The sequence below is a fragment of the Fusarium oxysporum genome, chromosome 4, assembly GCF_000149955.1.
Source record: "Fusarium oxysporum f. sp. lycopersici 4287 chromosome 4, whole genome shotgun sequence".
Classification (NCBI taxonomy): domain Eukaryota; kingdom Fungi; phylum Ascomycota; class Sordariomycetes; order Hypocreales; family Nectriaceae; genus Fusarium; species Fusarium oxysporum.
Genome location: NC_030989.1, coordinates 4,182,445 through 4,205,458, shown reverse-complemented (window position 1 = coordinate 4,205,458; position 23,014 = coordinate 4,182,445). Strand labels below are relative to the sequence as shown.

The window sequence follows — 23,014 nt, the reverse complement described above, 5'->3', positions numbered from 1 at the left end:
TATGATACCGGAGGTGAGAAGCGAATAGAGCGTGACTAAGGGGTAGTAGGTAGCTGTTTGGTCTAAAACGACTTCAGACCTTGATGCAGGAAGCTGAAATAAGCTTGTTAAAAAAGTTTAATAAGTTCTTACGCGTTTACCTAAGTCTTGTTGTAAGTTAGGATCAAGGTCCTAAGTTTAGACCACCCTCCTCACCAACAGGTTTTCTACCACCTAAGGAACTTGTACAGTCTTGTCTGAGCGGGCTATACACCTCACTTATACAGAGCAGTGACCGGTTCATTTGTACTTATTCGCTGCAACTAACTAAAACTCAAGACAAAGGAGACTACAGCTTAGTAGGTTTACTCAACAGCCCACACGCTCAACCACCCCCGTGCTTCCTCTTCAAATGCCTTTTCAAATGATCTCGTCTCGCAAAGTCCTTTCCACAATACCTACATATAGGCTTGCTTCGACTAAGGCCCATCTTGGCTGCCTCATCTGGGTGGTTACTCCAATAGTGCCTCTCCAGATCACGCTTCCACTGGTGCCCCTTTCCGCAGATGTGACACTTCTCAGGCTTATCTTCTCTTCGCTTTTGTCTTCTAAAAGAAGTGTTAGTACATACAAATTATGGTGTAAATCTGTTCAAGATGGCTTACTTCAAGTCACAAGGTCTAGTGCCTGGTTCCATCTTCGTTCTTCGTCTTCTGGCTATTGTACTTGATGCGTTCTCGGCATCTTTTGTCGATAAAGGGTCGGATACTTGCGACTGTGACAGTCCTATTGGACTACTTTCAGTCATTGGTGAGGAAGAGCTTGTGTAAGTAGTGGAGCAATTGGATTGCTCTGTGGTCGTTATCGAACCAGCATGGGTAGTAGTGATGGGATCGGTGGGCATCGCCATGAAGTCCCAGTTCATAAGTAAGATATCAAAATAAGTAGTATCTAGAGCTGGTAGCTCCTGAGTGTTGTTTAGAATTGGGTCGATGTGATCGGAGTAAATGTCAAATGAGTTAGGATTGATTGAGTCGACTGTATCTGAAAATGTTGTTTCCTGGTGTACGTCGGCAAACGCTGCGTCATTCGTACCATATGGAGCATTCCATAGCAAGCTATCCAGGTCATCGCTTGCAAAGCCTAAGACGAAGTCTTCTTCACTCATGAAGAGCAGACCATCGTCGGGGCTCCGACCTTCCATTGTCTGTCGGGCTGGACGGGGCTTACCACCAGTGGCTACGCCCAGGAGATATATGTTGGGAATTTGAGAATTAGAGGTATTTGGCGAAGAGGATTCCACAGGAGGAAAGTAACAGGACACCTTTTTACGACTTATCCGGGTCCATAAATCGTGTTGGCTGACACTGTAAGTCCATTGCCACATCGAGGGAGTAAGAGAAGCCGACATACCAAAACAAAAAGGAAAGACACGATACGCAATAATGCAATAACTTCTTTTGAGATAGTTCGATCGCGCGCGTTGCTGATACGCATTCCAAAGCATCTGGCCGGATCTTGAAGATCTACATATGCATGTGTCTTTGCGCAATGACAACAGGACTATAGGTCCTCAAGATCCGGCCAAAGTTGGCATGTTAGGAAATACAGCCTAAAGGGCTTGTTAAGTTTCTTTTTAAAAGGTCTCTGGCAATAACTCACGTTCGCGCGCACTTGTCTTCTCAAGATGGCCATCCAAGCTCACCACGCATGACAGGTACCAAGTATCATGCGGGATGAGCTTGGAACATCGCCAGCACCGCCAGGAAAACCGCGGTCTACCCGACAGCGAGATTAGCAGCTAAAAATGCCGTCGGGCACAGAAAGATGGCTAGTAATTCTGTGCCCGACAACAGTCGTAGCTACCAATATTGTTGTCAGGCAGATCGCGGTCTTGCTGGCGGTGCTAACACATGGGGGTTTATTAGAGGGACACCAGGTCTCGAGAGTACAAAAGCGAATTTGATGAAGAGGAAGAAGGAGGGACAGAAGAAAGTGAAGAGTCACTGGGTATTTATGCTGATCAATGGCGAGTTTACGGATGAGCAGTTGATAACCTCTCATTGGCAGGTTTGGAGGCCTTTGCAGATGTTCGTGAGGGGCAACGTCATATGATGGTCGGCCTCCCAGACTAACATGTCTTCAAATCTCTCACTTTGAGACATAAAAATAAATGGCGACAAGAAACAGATAGGACTAGAAGCTGAAAGCTATTTGATCCTCTGTTACTCTACTGACATACCCTTGAGTACCTAAAAGACATTGTACCTTGTATAAGACCTGCAAGCAGCCTGAGCCACCTCCATTGCAGACCGAATCAGTCTTGGGATGCCGTGAGCCTTCTTCTTCTTTTGCTCCATGTTGGCGTCGTTATCGTAGTCTCCGCTTTTGGTCTCGGCTTCACCTTTCGCCTGGCGAGTTCTAGCTTTGACCTCTGATTCTCATTAGTTGAGTCAAGAGTACGAGGCTTCTTGATCTTCGTAACGGTCGTGAACCCCTCCTGCAGCTTCCGCTTGCCGGCCTTGACCGTCTCAGGTACTTCTCCAGTGGACCAGTCCTCAATCTGCTGAAGAACGGCTAATACGCCAGACGAGACTGAGGAGCATAACGACTCCTATCGTATTTGCGATAATGCCAAGTGATGACCTTGGGGTATGATTGCGAATTGCAGTTACAGTGACTCAACCCAAAGCAGACTCGGCTTTTCTTCGCCTGCGTGGTGTGTGCGCAAAAAAAGAGCACGTTGATAAGCGGCGACAGTAACGTGTCTTGATGCTTCTAGTGGAAGTGCTCGCCGCATGCTCTTCGAGCCCAAATATCGTACAACGCCATGGCAGGGGCGTATATATGGTTGAAGAAAATGCACACTATGATACTAAAAGAGCAAAGTGAATGAGGGGTTTCACAGCTTCAAAAAGCTGTCGCAAGACCCCTTTTTGAACCGTTGAAATGATGTGAAAGCAATGCAGCTCATGAATTCGAGAGTTGGGGTCGTTGAGGAATGGTTGGTAAGGAACAGGTACCCCCTGCATCATATCGAGCATATTCTTTTCATGGAGCTTCTCGACGTCATGAACGTCCAGCGAATCCCTTGAGCTAAGGATATCAAGAACACCAGAGGTAGTCATCCGGTGATCCGTAGCTCCATAAACGAGGATCGGAATTTCTGGGGGTCCTTGGTTGCGCACCTCTACTGCTTCTTCCATCGTACATACGATAATCGCATCGTTTGGATGGTCGGGTTGAGTTGAACCCTTTAATGAACTGAACTCGAATCTGAGGCAAGGCTTCCTCCTTGAAGGGCGTGTGGCGGGCGATGTTGCCCATTCGATCGACAGCATCCATCATTCATGATGGAACACTAACGTGATATTCATACAGCGCGCAGCTTATCACGAGGTTCTTTCCGTCAGACCCAATCCTGAACGATATGGCTGACCGACGGTTGTCTGTTTCTTGTTCGGGTCGTCGAGGTCTCACTCCACTGATTGAGTAGATTTAAATCTTGGGAAGAAACTGTCGCGCCACCATCTCATACGATCTTGGTCGATATCGATATCTGAGCAATGTAAAGATCTCTCTAGTCTCTGGTTTCAATCTAGCCAAGATATCCTCTTCCACAAGGTATGTATGCTGCGACTGCCTGAGACAGAGGCCTCTCACGAGTCTTGGGTAAAAAGAGTCGAGACAGTGTCAACATGTTGTTGATAGTGGAAACCCCCATTGGAATGATCTTTGTTGATCTTAGATTCTCTATGTGTCTCTCGGCGAATTGTCGCTTCTCAGTGAGGTTATATGTTTCCTTGACTTGGTTAAACAGATAAATCTTTCTAGAGGTCTTCTGCTTTAATTTATTAGCTTTATGAATTATTTCATCTAAGATACTCTCCTCCTTCGTAGCTATAGAGAGATTATATTCTAGATAGGAGGGTGTTATGAGCTGTCTGGCCAGGGCTGCCGGTGTGATCTTGCTTGTTGTTATGCTTTTGGGGAAGCTGAATAAAGGGAGTCAAGCATCTTTTCGGTACTTGGAGCAAGGGCTTTGCATCTGGTCTTGGTCCAAAACATCGTCAGGTGAATTTTGGAACTGCCTCATCTGTAGTTCCGTCTTGGTTCATCTGCTGATGCCGTTCAATGTCAGGGGCATTCAAAGGTTCCTGCATCGGCTCATTAATTGTAAGTAAGCTGAAAGTTGAAACAAGATTTCTCGGCTTAGTTGGCTGAGATGATTCTTGTCTGGTGACCTTTGTCATGGTCCGGCCTATGCGGCCCAGTTGAGTAGATTTGATCATTATTCGCATGTTGCGAGCTGCTGCTTAAGTGCTTGTATGCGGTGCTCCAGGTCGAGAAGTTAGCGGTGGGTTTCGTTTATGTTTGTCTGCTGCTGGAGTCTTTCTCGCCTTAAGCAGGTAAGCTCGTTTTTCGTTTTTAAGAATATGCGGCCATAGGTCCCTGTGTATGTGCCTTCCCTGAGGGGGAGGAGCGATCGCTGACGGTCTCCAGTTGGTCTTCGTGTGTCATGGCCTCATGAAGAGATTCTTAGACTGTGTCGGCCATGAGCAAGCCACTGTTGCATCTTGAGTCCTGCCATATGAATCCAGTACAACTTATGGCTGGAATGTTTTACAGGGTCTTCCAAGAAGACTGCACAACATTCCCTCTCCTCATAAGAATGCAGGTGTTCTTCTTGTGAAGCAAATAGTGGACTATCCCGTAGTTAAAGAGGACGGCGTCGCCAAGACGAATAACCACGTATTTCCACGAGCCACCTTGCACTTTGTGTGTGACCTGGGGCAGTAGCGGAGTGTCGTCTGGGGCGTGGTCGACCGATGATGTAGAAAAGACGCTGGCACTGCATGTATCCTTGATACAAACCGTAGATAGTTTGTGAGTCGCTGCCTTGTAGAGAGACAGAGCGTGACCACTTGAGATGACTCTTGATCTCGACTTTGCTGGGGTCAGAGCAGAGCTATCCCCAATAAAGGCCACAACTTTCAGGAGACGATAGCGGAGACTCCGGGTCCGTTGTGCACTCTTCGACTGAGCTCCCCTAAAGTTCGGTCCAACGCGGAGAACATAAAAGTCAGTATTATTCTTCCCAGCCTGTAACTCGAAACATACTCTGGTTCTTGGCGTTTGATGTATCTCTGATCTGGGAACCAGAGCGGTTGTGAGAAGGGGTGCTGTTCTTGTCAAGCCAACGTATCTATGTTGCACGAGGACAGTGGGACGGAACAGCATGGTGTTGTTGAACTGTCCAATTTCTCGTCTTGGTTGTCTCCCAGATCTTTATTCGGGGTATTGCCTCGATCATCATCTCTTTTCCAAAGTCAGGTTGGAACATACGGTCCGTGCCCTGTGTAATAACTGATGATGTCCTCTGAGCCTAGAGGATTGTCAATAACGCTGTCAGCGTTAGTGTCGGGAAGACATCATGTTTGAGTAGGCGAATCTGGAAGAAGACACTCTACTGGGATAGAGAAAAATCTAGCATTGTATGTGACTTGCGGAGTTATGACTGCTTTGCGTTGGTGGAGTATCTGGGCTTGAATGCTTTGACATATTGAGAAATGGGAGACGTCACGCATCCCGGGTAGGCTTGCGCGATGTAATAGGTGTTTTGCTGCTCTTAGTTGACTTCGGATCCGGTTTAGGGTCTGCCTGCTTCTTGCCCCTAGACTTGGGCTTATTGCATTAGATAAGAGGAACAATTATAAGAGGTATTTGACTTACTGTTAAGATCTTGCTGGCTCTGGTTTTGGCACCGGACTGGACTCATCAGGAAATTGATTGATGGTCGGAGCGCAGGGCTGACGTGGTGGTACGAGGAGGTTAAAATAACCAACCACTATATCGCAGTTGTTAACTCACCAATGTTTTCTAATAACGGCTCAGAATCTGGCGGTATCGTCCTGTGCGGTGAAGATCCATACTTTGATGTCTTGCTGCGTTCTCTCCAACACCTGATTCGCTGAGCGCAGACCATAAAGCGACCTCTTGATGAACTTTGATAGATCATGCCGAATATCATCTGCGACACAGGCCTGGCATCTGCCGCGGCAAGTCCTTCTGTAATCATGTAGGTTAGGCTTGAAGCCCTAGCACTTGTAATACTTTCGCCCTTGGGTAGAGCCTCTCTCTTGTGTAAGTAACCCCGGCACTTCTTGCTCGCGCCGTCATAAAGCATGCAAGTTTTCTTCCCTACTGGGATGACACAAGGAATGGTTCTTTTGCTTTTATAAAGAATGTCCAGCTTAAAGAGCTTAGATAGAAGCAAAATGAACGGAGCATTAAGCAGGGGATGTAATAGCTGCTGCTGGTCGGACTGGTTCATGAATTGGTGATCCTCCCGAGCATCGTTTCTTGAACAGACGTGCTGTTGATGCTCGTTCGTTGTTCCATGACCTCTAAGTAGACTTCATCGACCTCCAAATCCTTTGCCGTCAGCAATCAGAGGCCAGATCGAACTGTTTTTCATTGTTGATGATGAGCATTCGACCTGAGTCGACCAGGTTTGCAGCTTGTCTAGAAGAAGAGCAATAGTACGCCTCAGCCTTAATCCTAAACCTAGGCAAGGACCCATGTTCTAGAAATGGGATTATCTTGAGGTGAGAAGAGAAGGCAGGAGGTGAACCAATCGTCTTTAGCCTTTCATGTGAAGATATCATGCAGATTCTCATCTGATAGGGCAACAGTATCGATACCAGCTGTCCATCAGCGATTGACGCCATTGGTTTGGCCGATTGGAGTGTTGAGTCTGAGATGGTCATGCTGTAATGGGAGCAGCATTGCATGGCTCGACTCGAATTTATGTCGCAAGGACAGATTGTGTTCGTAAGCGGCCACCCTCGCAAGATCCTTATACTTGAACCAGAGGTTCAGGGGATGCGCTATCCTGGAGAACACACCGCCTGATGGCTTCTTTGAAGGCTTATCATTAAGATTGTTATAGCTGGGTCGACGGATGGCTGAGAGGAGATGGCGCATTTGCTTAGATGTAAGTTCTCTCCATGAGGACGGTGAGGAACATAGTAAGCGATGTCATTAATAGACACCAGATCTCGCTTGATCGCAACACTCAGCTCTTCAAGTTCCTGCGAGGCCGGTAGTCTCATACGATTGCTCGGTTGAGCTGATAGAGCTCTTCGGAAGCCTTCTTCTTCAGTTCATTGGCTTCTTGAAGGATTGAGACAGCACCAGAATTCCCGTCCCATTCAGATGCTGTCCAGGCCTTCGCCGTGGAATTAAACCCTTGATAACAGCTCCCAAAAAAGCAGGGCTGAAGTCTTTCTTCTGTTAATTGATTGTATATGATCACTCGTTGAGATAGAAACAGCTTTGATTCGTTGCTCAGGCCGCACTTTCAGTCTGGGACTTGGGGAAAGCCATGCGACGGGAATATCAACGTGCACAATCAGGTATGGCCTCCATTCATTAGAGATATTGGTCACATCCTCGAAGATTTGAGTGGCCTGTTCGATCTGCTCTGCAATATGAAACATGATATTGAGTACAAATCGTAGCTCTTGAACTGTTTTGTTGATGTATTGTGAGAACACCCATCTTGAAGCGTTGGTGGAGACTGAGTGTATGTGCAAGGGCGAGAACGAGACAAAAATGAAGTGCAAAGGTCTAGGATCTCGATATTTGTGACGGAATAGCGAGAGGACCGAAACTGGTTGTCGGATGTTGTCTCGGGTCACGGAAAAGAATGTCCGATTGACCCCTCGAACGGATCTGAATGCCACTTGACAAACGACGTGGAATCACCACATGACTGATATTGCCGTTGGAGAAACCGACTCTCACTTCAGCGTTGATGTAATTAAGCCTATGGTGAAGGTGAGGGAGGGGATCTGGGAGCTCCAGAAGATCGTGGGGTGTCAGCCCTGGCTCTCTGAGTATCAATCGCTGTCCGCCTAGTCACCCTTCGACATGGCGATCTTGAGAATTGTATCACCCACCAGGATGACACTAATCTCATCCCAATCCTTTTGGCTTTATCGCCGTATAGTTCTGCAACTCGGGCTAAGCCACTATATATCATTGGGAGTGTGATATATAGCGCATCAAAGGGGATACCTCCCCTCTCCGTAGTTATCCTAACCCCAGTCTTCCATAACCCTTCGTGCTTAGTGGGGGGTAGAGTCAGAGAATGAATTGAAACTCATCATGTTCACGCTTTGGCGAGTCAGCATATACATACGCGACCGACGGGTTCTCGGAAGCCTTGTCGTGATGCACCGCCTGGATGACATAGCGGTCGTCGCAGCGTCGATCGGACTTGAGGTGGTCTTCGAGCGTCTTCGCCGGGTTTGAGACAGTGACAGCCGAAATGCGACGGCCCGAGAAGTGAAGTTGTACTGCAACTTCAGGATTGATCATAGTATCGCATATCCGTCGTTGCCGTACTCTGCCGTTGCGTAGATACCTAGCTCACCTGCCCGGGCCTCGGCGAGCCGGATGTTGAACGGGCGGATCGCTGTAGTCTCTCTCGCCCGGCCAAGCTCATCGATTGGGCTTGATGCGATGACTGGAGTAGTACTCCGGTAGAAGATTCAGCGACTCTTCAATAGGCCATTGAAGGCGGCGGAGCATATGAACCAGAGTCGCCTGGCTACCTGCGCTGGCGAGTCAATTATTGAGGATGAGCAACAAGGGCTTGAGGAGCAACTGCTGTAGGAGCGCGTATCTGGGCATAGGCTTGGTACAACATGTCAACAGCTTTGTCATCGGCCTGCTCAATTCTCTGCTGCTCGACTGTGTTCATGTGAAGGCTGGCGCTATGCAAGCACGAAGCCGCGCTTATGTCCTTCTTCTCTGTGGTAATTGTCTCCTTACAGATCGCGATACTGCTCGGCATCATATCACCAATATCCCGAAGCGCTTGTTTTCCATCCACCTTGGCCTTAGCCGGGCGTTTCGTTTATGCTCTGGTTTGAGATTGGAACTGCTCGAGCGCAAAGGGGCTTCCTAACATGAGAGCACGCTTGGTAAACGTCTCTCAGTATGCTTCATTATTGTTCCAGGCCCTTTGATTCTTTTCTTGGCCTTCAGACTGTTTTCACTGACTCTGAACCACTCTAACCACTTGGTCCGTTATCAAGAGGTAAACGCATCGTCTAGAAATGGGGCACCAAGAACGTTAACTTCATTTGTATTACAAACAAGCTGTTCATCTTGATGCTCCACAGACTGACGAAGGTGGTTCGCAATAGGGGGAATAGGGGCTCCAAGTTTCGGCACTGGTGCTTAATAGGGCTTGGTGGAGGACCGAAGGGCGGCTGTGGACCATCATGCTCGTCGAGTCGGCACTGGAGTGTATGGTTCAGATCATTGCCGTCTGGATCTGAGTCAGGGTTTTCTTGAAGAATGACGTGTGGCGAGTGACGTCGCCCTTGCGAATTGACAGTATCCTTTTTCCGTGATGAGATAGTAACCCAATGTTTGTTCCTCATTGTCGTCTAGAGTGAAGGTGTGCTTCTGACTGGGTCCTTGCGAGTATTGCAGGGATGATGCGTATACGACATTCGAGGTATTGAAGGCGTTGAAACGAATCGTTTAGTGGCCAAGATTATGATGCTGAATGGGACATGTACAGCCAACAAGTTGACAGGACATCCAAAACGTTAATCTCGCTTGTAGCCTGAAGCTACAAACAAGCTGTTCGTTCAAATGCCTCTCAGACCAGCCGGTAGATCATGACATGTGTAGCCCACCACTCAACGCCGATAACGACAAGTATCATCCAGAATGTTCAACTTGGGGTAACAGGGTGCCACTTGGCCTGAGAAACTCTCCAGCCACAATGACCTTGAAACCCTTATATCAGTAAGATTCAATTCTATCCGGCCTGGAGACTACTCACTCGCACATGATCTTCTGTCAGTTCTTTAACCACAGTCATTTCTGAGTCTACCAAGCTCACAATCTTGTCAATAATCGGGTTGAACACCCCATTGACGTAACTACTGTCTTCGAGAGACTGGTCACCAAGGGCATGCGTACACAAACAAGAGCAGGAGAGTAAGGCTGTCCTTGCCCAGCTGTCGAACTTGATGAGATGAGATGTGTTCTAAGATTGCCGTTGCGCGTAAATTTATTACCACAGTTTGGACACTCATGCTGTACCTTCTTCTGGTATTTGGCGAAGTGTTCAGATTGATCAGTGCAGAACTCTCAACGTTCTCTCCTATGCAGATTTTGCACTGGTCGCATTTGCTTTGATGCACATATCAATGCGACACCATAAACAGTGCAAAGAATGTAGAGAGGGCTAAACTGATCAATCTGACGTTCTTCAGTCCCAGAAGATGCTCTGTGCCAATGTAGACCAATGGATACAAACAGACTGCTCTTCAAAAAGACTCGCAAAGACACCGGCCGCCCCCTCACGGCCCGAATATAATACAAAAGTAGCCAATATGATGTCCACGATTTGCATGCTGAGCTTGGGCACGGCTTCGTGCATGACAACTTACGTTTGCTGATGTTCTGGACACATCACCAATGAGCTACTGTGCGTACACTCCAATTTCTTCTCCATGATTATTCCCATTACTCAATTGGAGTCTCAAACCATCCCGAGTCAAGTTTTTCCCATGACTCGGAAGTTATTTGCTCCTCTCGAAGATAATGTATGTAATTCACGCCGAGTCTACTTGAGTCGTTCGACATCACGACAGTCGATGCACCACCATCCGTACTCCCAAAAGCAGACCCCAGATGCTGGAATAAAATGTACATCACCACTTTCAGTAAACACTCATAGTCCAAATACTACAGCCCCTTCCTCAATGTACCTGTCCAACCGCCAGATGTCTTCCTGCCACAGATATCCCACCTCAACTCACCCAACAGCCTGATCAGGCATCCCAACATCGCTAGAAATCCAGAACCAGCCATCATTTTTACAATGCGGCAATCCTCTAAGCCCTCATCTCCTCATTTCAGGCAGTAGTTTAACAACACTACCCGTTAATACCTCGTCATCTTCCGTAATGGCATGTTCTCCCGTCCTTCTCTCGGGAAGCAAACGTCACGACACCGGAGCAGAAGCCAAATCATGACATAGTCAGCGGAAAGTTGCAGTTCTGATACCACAGTTCCCTCATCAATGCACCATTCCGTCCACCAGATGTCTTCCCACCACCGATATTCAGCTTCAGCCGGCCGAACAACTTCCTTGAGCATACCAACATCATCGGGAGTCCAGACTCGACAATTCTGTTACCTTCCAGGTCTTTTTCCTGTTAAGCCATGCATCAGACTTAAAATAGACCACTTCAACACTTTACTCGGGCACATCTTCCCCGAAGAGGTTCTCTCCCGTCAAGATCTCGGGAAGCAAACATGATCCCGCCTCAATTGCATAACTTCCAAGAATATTTATCCCCGGTGCATACATTCGCTTGGATCGAGTACCCGCATCTCTTACTAAGGCGGACTGATGAGATATTGTTCGGATACTGGCCGCCACGACGGGGACAATAGCTCTCACCGAGGCCGCATTGCAGCTCAGGGCGTTTGACATATGACTCAGCCTGCGGCCTGACGTATCGGATTTCGCCCGTTTAAGGTGGTGGCGATATCACAAACAGTTAATCATTACCGTTAATCAATTCACGGCATGGAAATGCTGTCAGCTTGTGCCCCTACATGTAAGTCGCCACCATGAGTTTGAGGACTTCACATGTCTCAACTTGGCCTGCCAAGAGGCTGTTAGAGGTGGCGAGCAGTATCTACATACTGATTGGATCGGGAATTCTACCAATAGGTTTACATTGGTGGATCATTTCATGACTATAGGTTAGGTTGAAGACAAGGCTTTGTTATGTGAAGTTGTCGTGAGATGGGGTTTGCGTGTCCCTATGGTTTGCCTCCAACCTCAAGCTAGGTGCCAGAAATCCTAGTCTATGTTCAAATGAATCTTAAAATTTAATCATGGTATTCATTGTTTACATGCTCGTTTCAGGTCCTTTGCTTCCTCGGGCCTTGAGGCTTGGTTCAGGGTAACATTCACATCAAGTCACAAGGAAAGTCAAATGTGAGGCGAATTAGCTTCATTTCTAACCAAGCCAGGCCATGTATCACCCTGCCTCATCTCTCTATCTGCTATGTCTCGTTCAGCCGAGTAACTAAGAAACCAGAGCGAGTGTGATATCCCCAACGCCGATGATGATATGTAAGAAAAAGAAAAATACTGAGAGCCATCCCTTCCGATGCCATGCATGTCGCACTCCCAACGACGTACAATGATTTGGCCCTGAGGTCACAAAGACCACACGGTGACAAAGTCAAGAACACACAGTCTATTATGCAAACTTGTCTTTCCACTGTGATCCAAATTCCTTCCAGATGCCAGGAGCTAAATGGTAAAAACAAACAAAACAATCACACTGCTCGTCGCGCCGTTCATCCCGCATCCCGAATCGCCTGTCTGCGATCGAGGTAAATTTCGTATTTCGTAAGACATGTTTCGTTTCGTAAAGTGTATGAAACAATAGAACAACAAATATCAATGCCCAGGCTGAGATGATAAATAAAACCCGATATGGTGGAATACATGCGTCAAACGCCGTGAAATGAAGTCCGAGGACGATACATAAGAGGTCGGCTCAGCTGTCTAGGCAGCATAGGCTTCGCGGTAAGCTGGGTACTCGCTAAATTGCACATCGCCGTAACTTGAAGTCTTGACCTTTCCGGGGTAGTTGCCGTAGCTAGCAGAGTAGGCAGCATCGCGAGAAGGCATGGAAGGACGCTCAACGATACGAACGTTGGGTTGGTTGGCGTAGTACGAGTAAGCCTCCTCAGTAGGGGTGGCGCGTGAGTATGAGTTCTGTAGCGTTGTGCGGCCATCATTTACTCGGTACTGCATCACATGTTCGCCACGCGACTCAGGAGAGCGATGCTTCTTGCTGCTGCGGTGAGACTTACGCTCCCGTTCCCGTCGGTAGCGTTCATAATCATCCTCATCATCACTCTCAGGGACCTGAGCTTGCATCCTTGTGCGACCACGGCCGCGGGGATCGGGCTCAGGATACGCGCCACTGAAGGTTTGAGCTCGAGAGATGCCTGGGACGTGGCGACTGTAACCCTCATTGGGCATAGTATTCGTCCGTCTGGGAGGAGATGTGGTAGGTGCGCCAGTAGCTGTGGCTGACTTGTGCATATGAGGACGAGCGGTAGGAGGAGTAGCCTCGATAGGATCATCGACAACCTCAGGCTTGTAAGCCTTCTCGCCGGTGGATCCGCGTCTAGGTTTGGCGGATGATCGGCGGGCATCGTCATCGTCAGCCGGAGCAGCGAAAGGAGAGCCGACTGGAGGAGGAGTAGGAGCGGGAGGTTGAACCATGTGTCGAGAAGCGTATGAGCCTTTACTTCTAGAGGCCTGGATATAGTTGAGTGCAGCGTTGGTCTTATCCTGGTATTCCACAGGAATGGGTGGCGGGTGCATTGAGCTTGTCGTGGGAGGTGCCTCCTCACGGTGTGATGATCGATCACGCTCGCGTCGCTCATCGTGCTTCTTGCTGGACTTCTTCTTCTCGGACTTTGATGAGATGGGCTCACCATCGTAGGTCTCAATGTAAGGCTTCGTATGTCGCTTCTTCTCCTCAGTATCTCGCTTGCGAGACTTATCGCGGCTCTTCTTCTCAGCACGTCGGGCTTCCTTCTCAGCCTCCTTGTTCTCCTTCTCAGCACGGCGAATGGCTTCGTCGGCTCTTCTCCGTCGCTCACGCTCACGCTCCTTCTCTCGGAGTTCTCGGGCATATTCCTTCTCTCGCGCTCGTTCCAACTCTTTCTCCCTCTCCCTCTCTTCGCGCTTTGTAGTCTTGTCTTGATAAGACTTTTCCCTTCTCACAGTTCGAACTCCCTCAAAGATATCGGCAGCGCGAGGATGCTCATCCTCATAAGAACGCGAATATGAAGAATAACCCCGGATAGGCGATGGCTGTCGGTCCGTCTTGTATGTGCGGTCATTAGTGCGAATTTCGTATTTATATGTTGTAGATGTAGGTGTAGGTCGACTTGACGAGGGGCTCGCGGTGGCTGAAGCAGAAGGGCGACTTGATGCGCTCGCAGCAGCCTTCGCCCGCATCTGCTCGCGGAGTTCTGCTAACCGGGCCTGATCATCATAGCGTTTTCGCGCCTTTTCGTCGGCCAATAATTCGTAGGCAGTTTGAACCCTTTGAAACTCGTCCTGCTTCTGGGCCTTTAATGTTGGGTCTTGAACCTTATCGGGATGGCACTTGAGAACGAGCTTTCGGTGCGCAGATCGAATCTCGGGCAGTTGCGCATCTTTGGCAACACCCAGGATCTCGTAAGGGTCAGGAGTTGATGTAGTCATGTTGGGCGAATTGCTTTCGACTACCGGTTGGGCTGGAGTCGAGTATATAGGTTAACAAATGGTAATCGCGAGGCTGTCTATTGCATCGATCCGAAGGTCGTCGGAAGGGCGAGGCTTTGGCGGATCTTGGTGAGGCTGTCAAGGGGTAAGGCAGGGCTGAGTGGCTGTATGTATATTAGGCCAAGTTGGGTATTCTCCGGATTGGTGTTGTCCAGCGATAGGAGGCGGTCGCAGGATAGGTGGTCTGGGCTTTGGGGGGCGGTGTTTGGTGTATTTCTGAGTCTCCTCGCCAGAGCAAGGTGAGTGGGTGCTCGGATTTGCAGGGTACCGTAGAACCAGGCAGAAACTTGTACTCTATACTTGCAAGTGCAGTGCCGGATCAAACGAAAGACCAAGAGTTGGCGGGCGAGGGGGAAAAAAGAAAAGGAAGTGTTTGTTTACGTGAGCAGCCGGCTGCTGAACACGAGAGAAAGCGACGATATGAATATTTGGTGGTGTTGTTTGGTTGTTCACGTCCACAGTGGAACAGAGGAACAATGCGGGAGAAGGAGACCAGCAGTCGTTGGGGTATTGACTATTGAAGAACAAGAGCCAGATGAGGTCACGGGCAGAGGGTGGCTAGCGACAGGGGAGAGTGATTCGTTGTGCAAGGGTCGATAGTGAGAGGACGGCGGACAGAGAGACTAGAGTTGACGATCAGACACCAGGTAGTAGGGGGTCCACGACTGGCTTGCTGGAGGGTCGCCTTTGGCTTTTGGGGGTGCCGGTTAGAGCGGTCCACCTGTGTCGTCTGGTGGTGCGTGGTCCTGAGCTGTTGCTAGTGGTCGCTGCTGGTCCAAGGTGGTCCCCTGAGGGGTGCTGTAGAGTGTAAGCGGTCGTAGAAGAGTAGGTACTTGTTGGTCCCTCTTTGAGATGGAGTCGGTCCCGTCGTGGTCTGGTCTCGTTGTGGTGGAGTTTGTGAGTCGTGACTTGGTTATGGGACTCGAAGAGTCACTTGGTCTGATGAATTTGACCGAAATACTCTGAATAACTTGGTTTTAAAAAGAGTCAATCAGACAAGTTGGAGTCTACTAATCAAGACAAATGTATTGACTCGCGAGGCGTGTATTTGTAACGAGGTGGTTGGGTGTTTTCTAAGCTGTAACTGGAAGTACCTCTTCTGTGCCAAGAACTTCCTGCCTGAGGTTCCTGTTTGAGTGAAAAAGGTACGTATCTCTTGGTGGAGTGAGCAGAATCGGTTTGCGATGGAAGATTGGAAAACAATTGGGTGAGGGGATTCCGTCCCTTGCTCCAAAAGGCAAAGAATCAGGAACGTGGCGAGTTGATTTTACTTTAATTCTGATTCTAAAGCCCGTAAAGAGACTTGAAAGAGACTTCAGGAGTTTAAAACTCGCCCCCTTAGCCCCCTTTCGAGAACGCGGCGATGGCGATTTATCATGAGCTGACTAGCAGCTCCAAGTGAACTGACACGCCGGAGCGAGATGCTTGGTAAGGGATTTCTCTCTGCAATGCGGCCTCGGGCGAATAGCGTAGCGTAGCAGCGATGGAGAATCCTGCTAGAAAAGCCGGCAATGGAAGGGCATCGAATGCCTCTCAGAGTCCCGTCCAGCCAAGAGCAGACGGGAATTGCTGGCAGCCCGCACTTATACCGGGTTAGTGAGAGGTCCGCCGCCCGTTAGTGGTCAATTGTACGGCCTCCTAGGGCCTTTGCACTGAAATGGCTCGCTGGCAGACCTGATTCAATGACAAGTGGGCTTGTGGCGCGGTTTGCAAGAGGTACGCGGCCTTACGAGTCGAGACACGTCGAGGTACATGCGTCTTAGTGGCGAGGTCTACGGAGCTAAGTGTACCAGGTATGGTGAGTCAGGTTATCCCTCAAGTACCGCGTCACTGTTTCGCTGCGCGAAATGGCTGAGAAATCGGCCACGGAGCGCGATGAATCAGTGTGAGCCGAATAACGAATAACGAATTGAGCATGATTATGATCATCTTTTCAAGGATGCAGGGTCAGATTCGGTGTCCGATTTAGATCAATTACTGGATTTGAGTAATCTCCATGTCCGAAAGAATCTAGCCGTAATTCCCCTTGAATAATCAGTCTTAGTAGAAGGCGATTCCGTAGTGGTGTATGAAAATTCGGTACCTGATATTTCGGTTGCACAAAGCTTGTGTCCAAAGTACCTCTTTAATTGAAGTGGCTGGTAGTGGCGAGTAAGACCCTTCAATTGAATCTTTCTCTTCAGATCCAACATGAATCTACCTCAGGGCCCGCGGTAGCTGATGAGAGCTGATGAATTGCTTGTGCGAACGTCGTAAGAATGAGCCACAATGTTCATGTATGATGAGGTGAGGCATCCGATGCTCCGGGTCTCACCAGATCATCCATCGTCAATTCAGGGTCCGAGTGGAGATGTCACAACAAAGTTGGCTCGTTCATTGATCAATCCGACGACTCCGTAAACTTTCTTTGTCTGTAAGTATCAGCCCAGGAACATCCTGACAAGGCAATCGGCCCAGCAAAAGCAACATCGGTTCCCATGATACGCCTCAGGCGTTCATCAACCCCCGTGATGAAACGGGTCCTCTAACTGCAGAGGACGGTCATCACGGAGCCCGATCGGTAGCTGAAAGATGCCCAGCGGGAGGGGAACGGAAGCGGGAGGGAGCGGGACGAAGCCAGAGGCGGTGAGGCTGATGACTGGCGTGTCGTCTCTAATTTAGCAACCAAAGGCTGTATCTAAGCCAGCTGAATAACTTACACGAGGCGGTGCTGAGCGAGAACGATAGTTTCTATTTCAGCACTTGAAGCGAGGCTGAATATCTAATGATTGAAAACTGTCTCCAGGAGACTAAGCAGAGTAGAGCAAAATGGACCGATGCTGGGCAAACTCGAGACCAAAGCGAAGCTACTGTGTGTACTCGAGCCGTCTCTCAGATTGGATGACCAAAGTGCAAACATACATAGCCCAAACAACGACATATCACTTTTCAACAGTCGATTAGTTCTCTCACCCCATCTCATTGGATCACCAACATCTATGGGCTGACTGGCTTGCTCCTCGTTGGGCTGAACACCGCTGAGGCCATCTGGGCATGAATTGCAAGGCAGCATCATGCCTGCACCAAGAACGATGGCATGAAGTGCAAATGATTCCTCCCACCACGAGAACAAAAAAGTTAGATCGTCGATCAATTACTCGGTGTGTAGAGCTCCAGGGATCGACGTCTTGAGCTCTCAACAGCTCTGGAGCTAAGAACAAGCCAAGCTCCCTAGCTGTGCCCTGGTGATATTCGGAGAATACATGCGGTCAATTGCTTCAAGAAGCTTGCATGTAATCACTATAGCGACAGCATCCCATGAGCTTTTTAGCTTGATGCTCAGCTCGCTTGATCAAACGATGCAGCTAGAAGCTCCAGCAAGGTACAGATACCATCTCCACGACGGGTTTGTAACTCTGGTAGCGCGCGATTCTATTCATCAATCTAGTGGAATAGGCGACCTGCTGCAGTAGATATCCCTGAATAGAGGCCCCTTGTGGTGCCGGATAGTGATAGTGGGCGCAGACCATGGCATCACGAGGCCTGCATTTCCAAGTTGCACGGCGTTCTTAGAGTCTCGCTTCACCCCCTGCAGCCCGCTCTCTGTGGATACAGAATCTCGTTGCTATGGCTTTTTGATCAATGTCCTAGAGACTCATGATAATAAACAATAAAATTAGAGAATGAGATATTCGGTGAAGGATTAAGAAACGCTGAGAGAGATGCCTCCACAGTTACCAAGATACCCCCACGATGCGCAAACCACGGGCGAAGTATATGTGGAGTGATAGCTTCATGAGCAGTATCATGATGTGGATGCTACACCAGCCAGACACACGAGCATTCCTGCAGAAGGCTTCTCTATGGTCTCCTCGTCCGATAGGAGATGGACCTGCAGAGAGGTAGTGGGCGCAAGCTGACAAAGACCAATTAACCAGAGAGGAAATGTCCAAAGATGGTGGTGAGGGGCATTCTGTTTCTCTGCATGACACCATCCAAGAGAAGACTCGAGTCCTACGGTGCTGCAGAATCCATCACATCCGCCTATTTTTTTCCCACTCATAAGCGCCTGTGTGACGAGCCGTGATGAGTGAACGAACCACAAATCACCTTCTTTCCACTACAAAAGTTAATGATATTCTTTCCATTCCCGATGAACGATCAAATAGTCAGATGCTCCCCCCAGATCAGAGACTCGTGGTCATCAGCGTCATGGCCCAGAAGCCGTTGGGCTGAACAAGGACAAAAAAGAAGGCCTGATGTCTAGTATATGATTGGACAGTTCTTCTCCATCTCGGGAGAGGGCGGGGCCGCCAACGGGCTCTGCATCTGATCACATCTCTGTGATATGCCGACCAATCAAGATAAGCATCTCTGTCTCTGAATGAGGGCTTTTTCCCAAACGGACTGTTCAGCTCTAGGCTAAATCACACATTCCTCCATATGTCAGTAAGATCAGGATCAGCTCAGCACGCGTAATACTCTCCAGGTCTCCGTATCTGGCCAGGTTACAGCCGGGCATCTGAACAAACAGAAAACCAACCTGGGGAAGACAAAGCCAACCAACGGCCACCGCCAGAACGAGCGAAACCAAGGGAAGATCATCGACAGTTTTGTCCAGGGGGTTGCTTCCCAACTGAGTAAGGAGCGTGGAGGGTGCACGTCTCTGATAGGTATAGCAGACGGCAACGATTGATAAAAGACCCTCCTCACGGGACCTGTCTAGCCATCTCGAGGCAAGGCCGGTGCTTGAATCTGATCGCAGCATGTGGCTTTGGGGATCACAGGCCTGGGCTTCTAGGCTTATCCCTGGGAAGAAGCGCCAAAGTACCTCTTTGCTGCTGCTTACTGCGTAGAGCTACAAGCTGAGTGAGAGATGAAACGTGAGTGGCAGCAAGGTTCTAGAAGAGTTCTGCCTCTGAAGCTTCAGACAATACAAACATTGAATTCCTGTTCCATGACAGTCATCGCGAGACACGCCGTCGTTCTCATCTCTCAAGCGCAATGACATACAAGACGTACCACGATCATACGGTTGACGTTAGGGCCAGAAAATCCAAGTGTGTGGCCCGGCACGAGTTCCTTGACGTTGTTCGATAGCTTGCGATGGAGGGCAACGCACCACGTGGGTGTGCTCTTTACCAGACGTCAAATTCTTGGATCCGGCTTTTTTTGTACTGTCAAGATCAGGTTTCCAAGTTTTGAAGAGACAAAGCTGGACCATTGACGATATCCACCATGTGAGCCCAAGAATGTTCTATAGCTATTGTAAACTTGATCCATCTGGCACCAACTCTACAGCTCGATCGATACCGATACCCTTTGACGATCCCGCGATTGGCGATGTCATGACCCCTCGCACGCGTCTAGTTAATGACCTCCCAAACTCCAGGGAACATCCCGCCTGCACCCGCGTCGGTCAAATGCCTCAAGGGCCTGTACCTGGAAAGATCATCGTCTGCCATGTTTTAAATTCTTTTGCTTCTTCCCGAGCGGTAAACGCGGGGTTGAACTACCGTACCTGATCTAGCTCGTGTAAATTCATCAGGCTCAGGCTCAAAAGAGACAAAAATGCTTGGCTTCGCCGCTCCCAAGATAGAAAAAACACGGGGCACCTAAGCCACGCTATTGGGCTGAGGGTATCACGACAAAGACTGGCGGTGAGCAGGAATGAAATGTGAGGATATGGCGCCCCTCTTGGCGGAGCCCTGTTGGCTCCCCGCAGCATCAGGCTCAATTAATTGGTTTGTTTGTTTGGATTGGATCTCTCTTTTGATTCTGTAACTCGGACGACCATGAATGAGCATGGAGAGGTTTGGGTTGATGTCAATGCTATAGGCACGTGGAGGATTATCATCGGATTGGTCCTGTTTCATGTCGCAAGGGATGAGATTTCTTTGTCTCCTTGGCGTCTCAACGGGAGGGGAATGGCTTCACCGTAAGATCGAGCAGATACCGGCTATAGCATTGGTGGGAAACGGATGTGACTGGCTCATGCGACTGATCATCCCCTGATCTTGACGACTTGTTCCTTGAAGTCTGAGAGTTGATCGTGAGCTTCAGCCCAGGTCTAGGGTAGCCATCTAAAGACGAGTCACTACATGCCAAAGACATGACGCGACATTGTAATACATTGATGAGAACAAGGTTTCAATTCAATTGAAGGTTCAATTAGCTCTCACTCCTCTACCCCTCGAACAACCATTGGGACCACGTTCATGTACTACAGATGCATTACAGTTCATCCGTTGGATCCGACTACGACTCCAAGCTACCCAATGTTGGTTCACGACGAATACCACCACATCGATCAATTGCATCCCGATCCAGCATAATGCAGATGGCGCGTCACAGCGTAGCAAACATATCAGTAGCCCACAACCATCTGTAAACTTATCAAGAAAGCTCTCGCTTCGTCTTCGTTTGAGGCCATCTCTCTTTTCCCAACGTGGTTCGTTGGGCACCAACACGAGCCTGAGTCTAGGGTAAGCCAAGAGCGAATCACGGGGCTTCGATATGGCCCTCGTCCTCCCAGATGGGGAGATCAAGGTCTACTACGATGGGCTTATTGAACTGTTTTCCTCCTATGTGGGGATATCGACTCTTCAGAATCGCTGCGTTCACCACACACGTCTCTCGACGACCCATCCTGCCAGCGAGAGCTGTCTGGTCGCTCCGTGGTGAGGCGGGATCCCCTCCCAATCCGGTAGTGCCATGAGAGGCGTGTATATCAGCAGGGCCAGATCCGAAGGTGTATAGAGAGCTCTCTGCTGAGTCAATGAAATGAGGGACGTCCGTTACGTCAGGCTCTCTTGTACTTGATCCATATCGACCTGGATGGGAGCCATCATTAGCAAGAGATGGGGCCTTCTTCCCAGTCAGATCTATGAGGCAGGTTTTGTTATTGCCTTCGCCAGGGTCTTGCCAGCGTACGACACTCTCTTCTTGATAGGCGACATTCTGACAACTGAGATCCCACATCACTCTCTTAGCACCTCTTCCGTCATGAATATGGCCACAGACAGCAAGCTGCGGTCTCACTCGCCAAAGCGCCTGTCGAAGAGCCTCACAGCCAGTAGCGCGACGCTCATCCGTCTCATCGCAATGTGTCCTTGGAGGCGTGTGCGTCACCACAATGTCCGCGTCGAGTGGTATAGACTCCCAAATCGACGTCAGATCTGACCAGTTGCTGGGATTTTGAGGAGCATCATAGTAAAACGCCCACAATCCGAAACGTGGAGAGTAAGGCGATCCAAAGACCTTGAATTGCGTACGCGGCCCTGAATGAGATCTGAGGCGGATGGTAGCTGATTCGTGAGAGAGGTACGTTATCGAAGGCGAAGACGTGAACAGTCGTAGACACTCGTCATGAGACTGCGGTTTCTTGTTGTGGAAGTACAGGCCATGCTCAGCGTAAAACTTTGGGTCTAGAGTGAGGTCATGATTTCCTGATGTTCACAGAGTCAGAGACTACTACACTGTTCGATGAGGAGGCATACCAGCGATGACGATTTTGGCCTCAAAGTCCTGCTTTTCTAACCAAGCGACTGTCTTGGCAAGCTGAAAAGAGATCAGCTTCGGTCTTTTGTGTGACCATCAGGAGCATATGGGCCTGAACTACAGACCTCTGCGTGACTCCCTTGGTTGGTCAAATCTCCAGCGTGAATGAGAACATCACCCTTCGGGAGCTTGACCTGGCAATTGTGGGTATCTGAGATACACACAATTCTGGTCCTTCTCCTCATGACAGCTGCCATGGCGTCGACGGAAATGGAAATCGTTTACTCCAACGTTGAACTGATCCCAAGGATTTGGTTGACTTTGTCTAAACTCAGGAGCCGAAAGTGTAATTGCTAGCGTTTGTGAGTTGTGAGGAATGAGTTTTGATGGAGACCATTAGCCGTGCGATTGCGGAGTTGTCTAAGACAATTTTTGGTCCATTTCAGAAAATGGAAGACAAGCTCATGTCAAGTGGTTGAGATCTCGACTGCAAGGGAGATTAGTGCAGCTCCGAGACGGGAGCGTCCGTCCAAAGCACGTTTTGAAGTTTCTTTGTCGTCCCTGAGTTGAAATGAGGTTCAACGTCTCGCTTGTGCCCGGGAATGCGAGGATGATGTGCAGGCTGCAGCGCAGATGGTGGATCAATGAATGGAGGCTCACTCAACACCAAATCAAGGCTGAAGAGTATTATCGCAGCGGATAAATGTCAACGTCAAAGCACAGACAACGCCGCAGGAATCAACAAGGGATGATGGTTCGGCGTATAAGGCCAGCACAGGAAAAAGAATGCTACGTAATTTTAATAATGACGGAGGCTGCGATAATGAACCGAGATGTTGGAGAAACAAGTGCCGTTGAGTTCTGTGGGACCGTCTCAAAAGCAGAGTACAGTGCACAGACAGTGTACCGCTAATGAGCACTAGAAGCACCAAAAGGACCCTAAATGGCAACCTCTTCACCTTGTGGCGGCCAACTTCTTCCCGTCTCGTCTATTGCTCGTCATTTTCTTGCTTTTACTTTGTTCTCTCCTCGCAATGACTTCATTCTTGGGTATTGGACGGAGAATGTGACGCTTAACAGTTATTGTTTTTTCGTTGCTTCTTCCCCCCCTTGTACCTAATGAGAAACTTAAAGCTTTCACAAGGCATT

The 23,014-nt window shown here is 49.0% G+C and overlaps 7 protein-coding genes across 7 annotated transcripts; 1 reads left to right on the top strand and 6 right to left on the bottom strand.

Moving 5' to 3' along the window:
• Positions 1-149: 149 nt before the first annotated feature.
• On the bottom strand, positions 150-2,042 carry FOXG_04336 (uncharacterized protein). The gene is made up of 4 exons (XM_018382328.1): positions 1,642-2,042; positions 1,393-1,591; positions 645-1,340; positions 150-587 (listed from the first exon to the last, which is right to left on the bottom strand). The coding sequence occupies exons 3-4, from the start codon at positions 1,181-1,183 to the stop codon at positions 365-367; spliced, it is 762 nt and encodes a 253-aa protein (XP_018239022.1). The 5' UTR covers positions 1,184-1,340; positions 1,393-1,591; positions 1,642-2,042; the 3' UTR covers positions 150-364.
• Positions 2,043-2,296: 254 nt separating this feature from the next.
• FOXG_04335 (uncharacterized protein) lies at positions 2,297-3,185 on the bottom strand (the record flags this gene model as incomplete). Its single annotated transcript, XM_018382327.1, has 2 exons — positions 2,297-2,593; positions 3,003-3,185. The coding sequence occupies 2 exons, from the start codon at positions 3,183-3,185 to the stop codon at positions 2,297-2,299; spliced, it is 480 nt and encodes a 159-aa protein (XP_018239021.1).
• A 4,713-nt stretch (positions 3,186-7,898) lies between these two features.
• On the bottom strand, positions 7,899-8,842 carry FOXG_04334 (uncharacterized protein; the record flags this gene model as incomplete). The annotated part of the gene is made up of 4 exons (XM_018382326.1): positions 7,899-7,977; positions 8,186-8,348; positions 8,420-8,523; positions 8,691-8,842. The coding sequence occupies 4 exons, from the start codon at positions 8,840-8,842 to the stop codon at positions 7,899-7,901; spliced, it is 498 nt and encodes a 165-aa protein (XP_018239020.1).
• A 3,081-nt stretch (positions 8,843-11,923) lies between these two features.
• On the bottom strand, positions 11,924-15,967 carry FOXG_04333 (uncharacterized protein). The gene has a single exon (XM_018382325.1). It carries the CDS (start codon positions 14,324-14,326, stop codon positions 12,605-12,607), a length of 1,722 nt encoding a protein of 573 aa, XP_018239019.1. The 5' UTR covers positions 14,327-15,967; the 3' UTR covers positions 11,924-12,604.
• On the top strand, positions 15,870-17,423 carry FOXG_04332 (uncharacterized protein; the record flags this gene model as incomplete). The annotated part of the gene is made up of 5 exons (XM_018382324.1): positions 15,870-15,978; positions 16,077-16,184; positions 16,673-16,799; positions 17,172-17,237; positions 17,330-17,423. The coding sequence occupies 5 exons, from the start codon at positions 15,870-15,872 to the stop codon at positions 17,421-17,423; spliced, it is 504 nt and encodes a 167-aa protein (XP_018239018.1).
• A 2,205-nt stretch (positions 17,424-19,628) lies between these two features.
• FOXG_18801 (uncharacterized protein) lies at positions 19,629-19,974 on the bottom strand. The gene has a single exon (XM_018398944.1). It carries the CDS (start codon positions 19,828-19,830, stop codon positions 19,732-19,734), a length of 99 nt encoding a protein of 32 aa, XP_018239017.1. The 5' UTR covers positions 19,831-19,974; the 3' UTR covers positions 19,629-19,731.
• Positions 19,975-20,010: 36 nt separating this feature from the next.
• FOXG_04331 (uncharacterized protein) lies at positions 20,011-22,650 on the bottom strand. Its single transcript, XM_018382323.1, has 3 exons — positions 21,991-22,650; positions 21,865-21,925; positions 20,011-21,813 (listed from the first exon to the last, which is right to left on the bottom strand). The coding sequence occupies exons 1-3, from the start codon at positions 22,120-22,122 to the stop codon at positions 20,867-20,869; spliced, it is 1,140 nt and encodes a 379-aa protein (XP_018239016.1). The 5' UTR covers positions 22,123-22,650; the 3' UTR covers positions 20,011-20,866.
• Between the last annotated feature and the right edge of the window lie 364 nt (positions 22,651-23,014).

What these genes read in the sequence shown, in the direction of transcription:
- FOXG_04336 (XM_018382328.1), bottom strand. Translation starts at nt 1,183, where the DNA reads ATGGAAGGTCGGAGCCCCGACGATGGTCTGCTCTTCATGAGTGAAGAA. An exon ending in ACTAGACCTTGTGACTTGAA is followed by an intron (nt 588 to 644) that starts GTAAGCCATCTT and finishes CACTTCTTTTAG; the next exon opens with AAGACAAAAGCGAAGAGAAG.
- FOXG_04333 (XM_018382325.1), bottom strand. Translation starts at nt 14,326, where the DNA reads ATGACTACATCAACTCCTGACCCTTACGAGATCCTGGGTGTTGCCAAA.
- FOXG_18801 (XM_018398944.1), bottom strand. Translation starts at nt 19,830, where the DNA reads ATGGCAGACGATGATCTTTCCAGGTACAGGCCCTTGAGGCATTTGACC.
- FOXG_04331 (XM_018382323.1), bottom strand. Translation starts at nt 22,122, where the DNA reads ATGGCAGCTGTCATGAGGAGAAGGACCAGAATTGTGTGTATCTCAGAT. An exon ending in ACCAAGGGAGTCACGCAGAG is followed by an intron (nt 21,926 to 21,990) that starts GTCTGTAGTTCA and finishes ATCTCTTTTCAG; the next exon opens with CTTGCCAAGACAGTCGCTTG. An exon ending in GGCCAAAATCGTCATCGCTG is followed by an intron (nt 21,814 to 21,864) that starts GTATGCCTCCTC and finishes TGTGAACATCAG; the next exon opens with GAAATCATGACCTCACTCTA.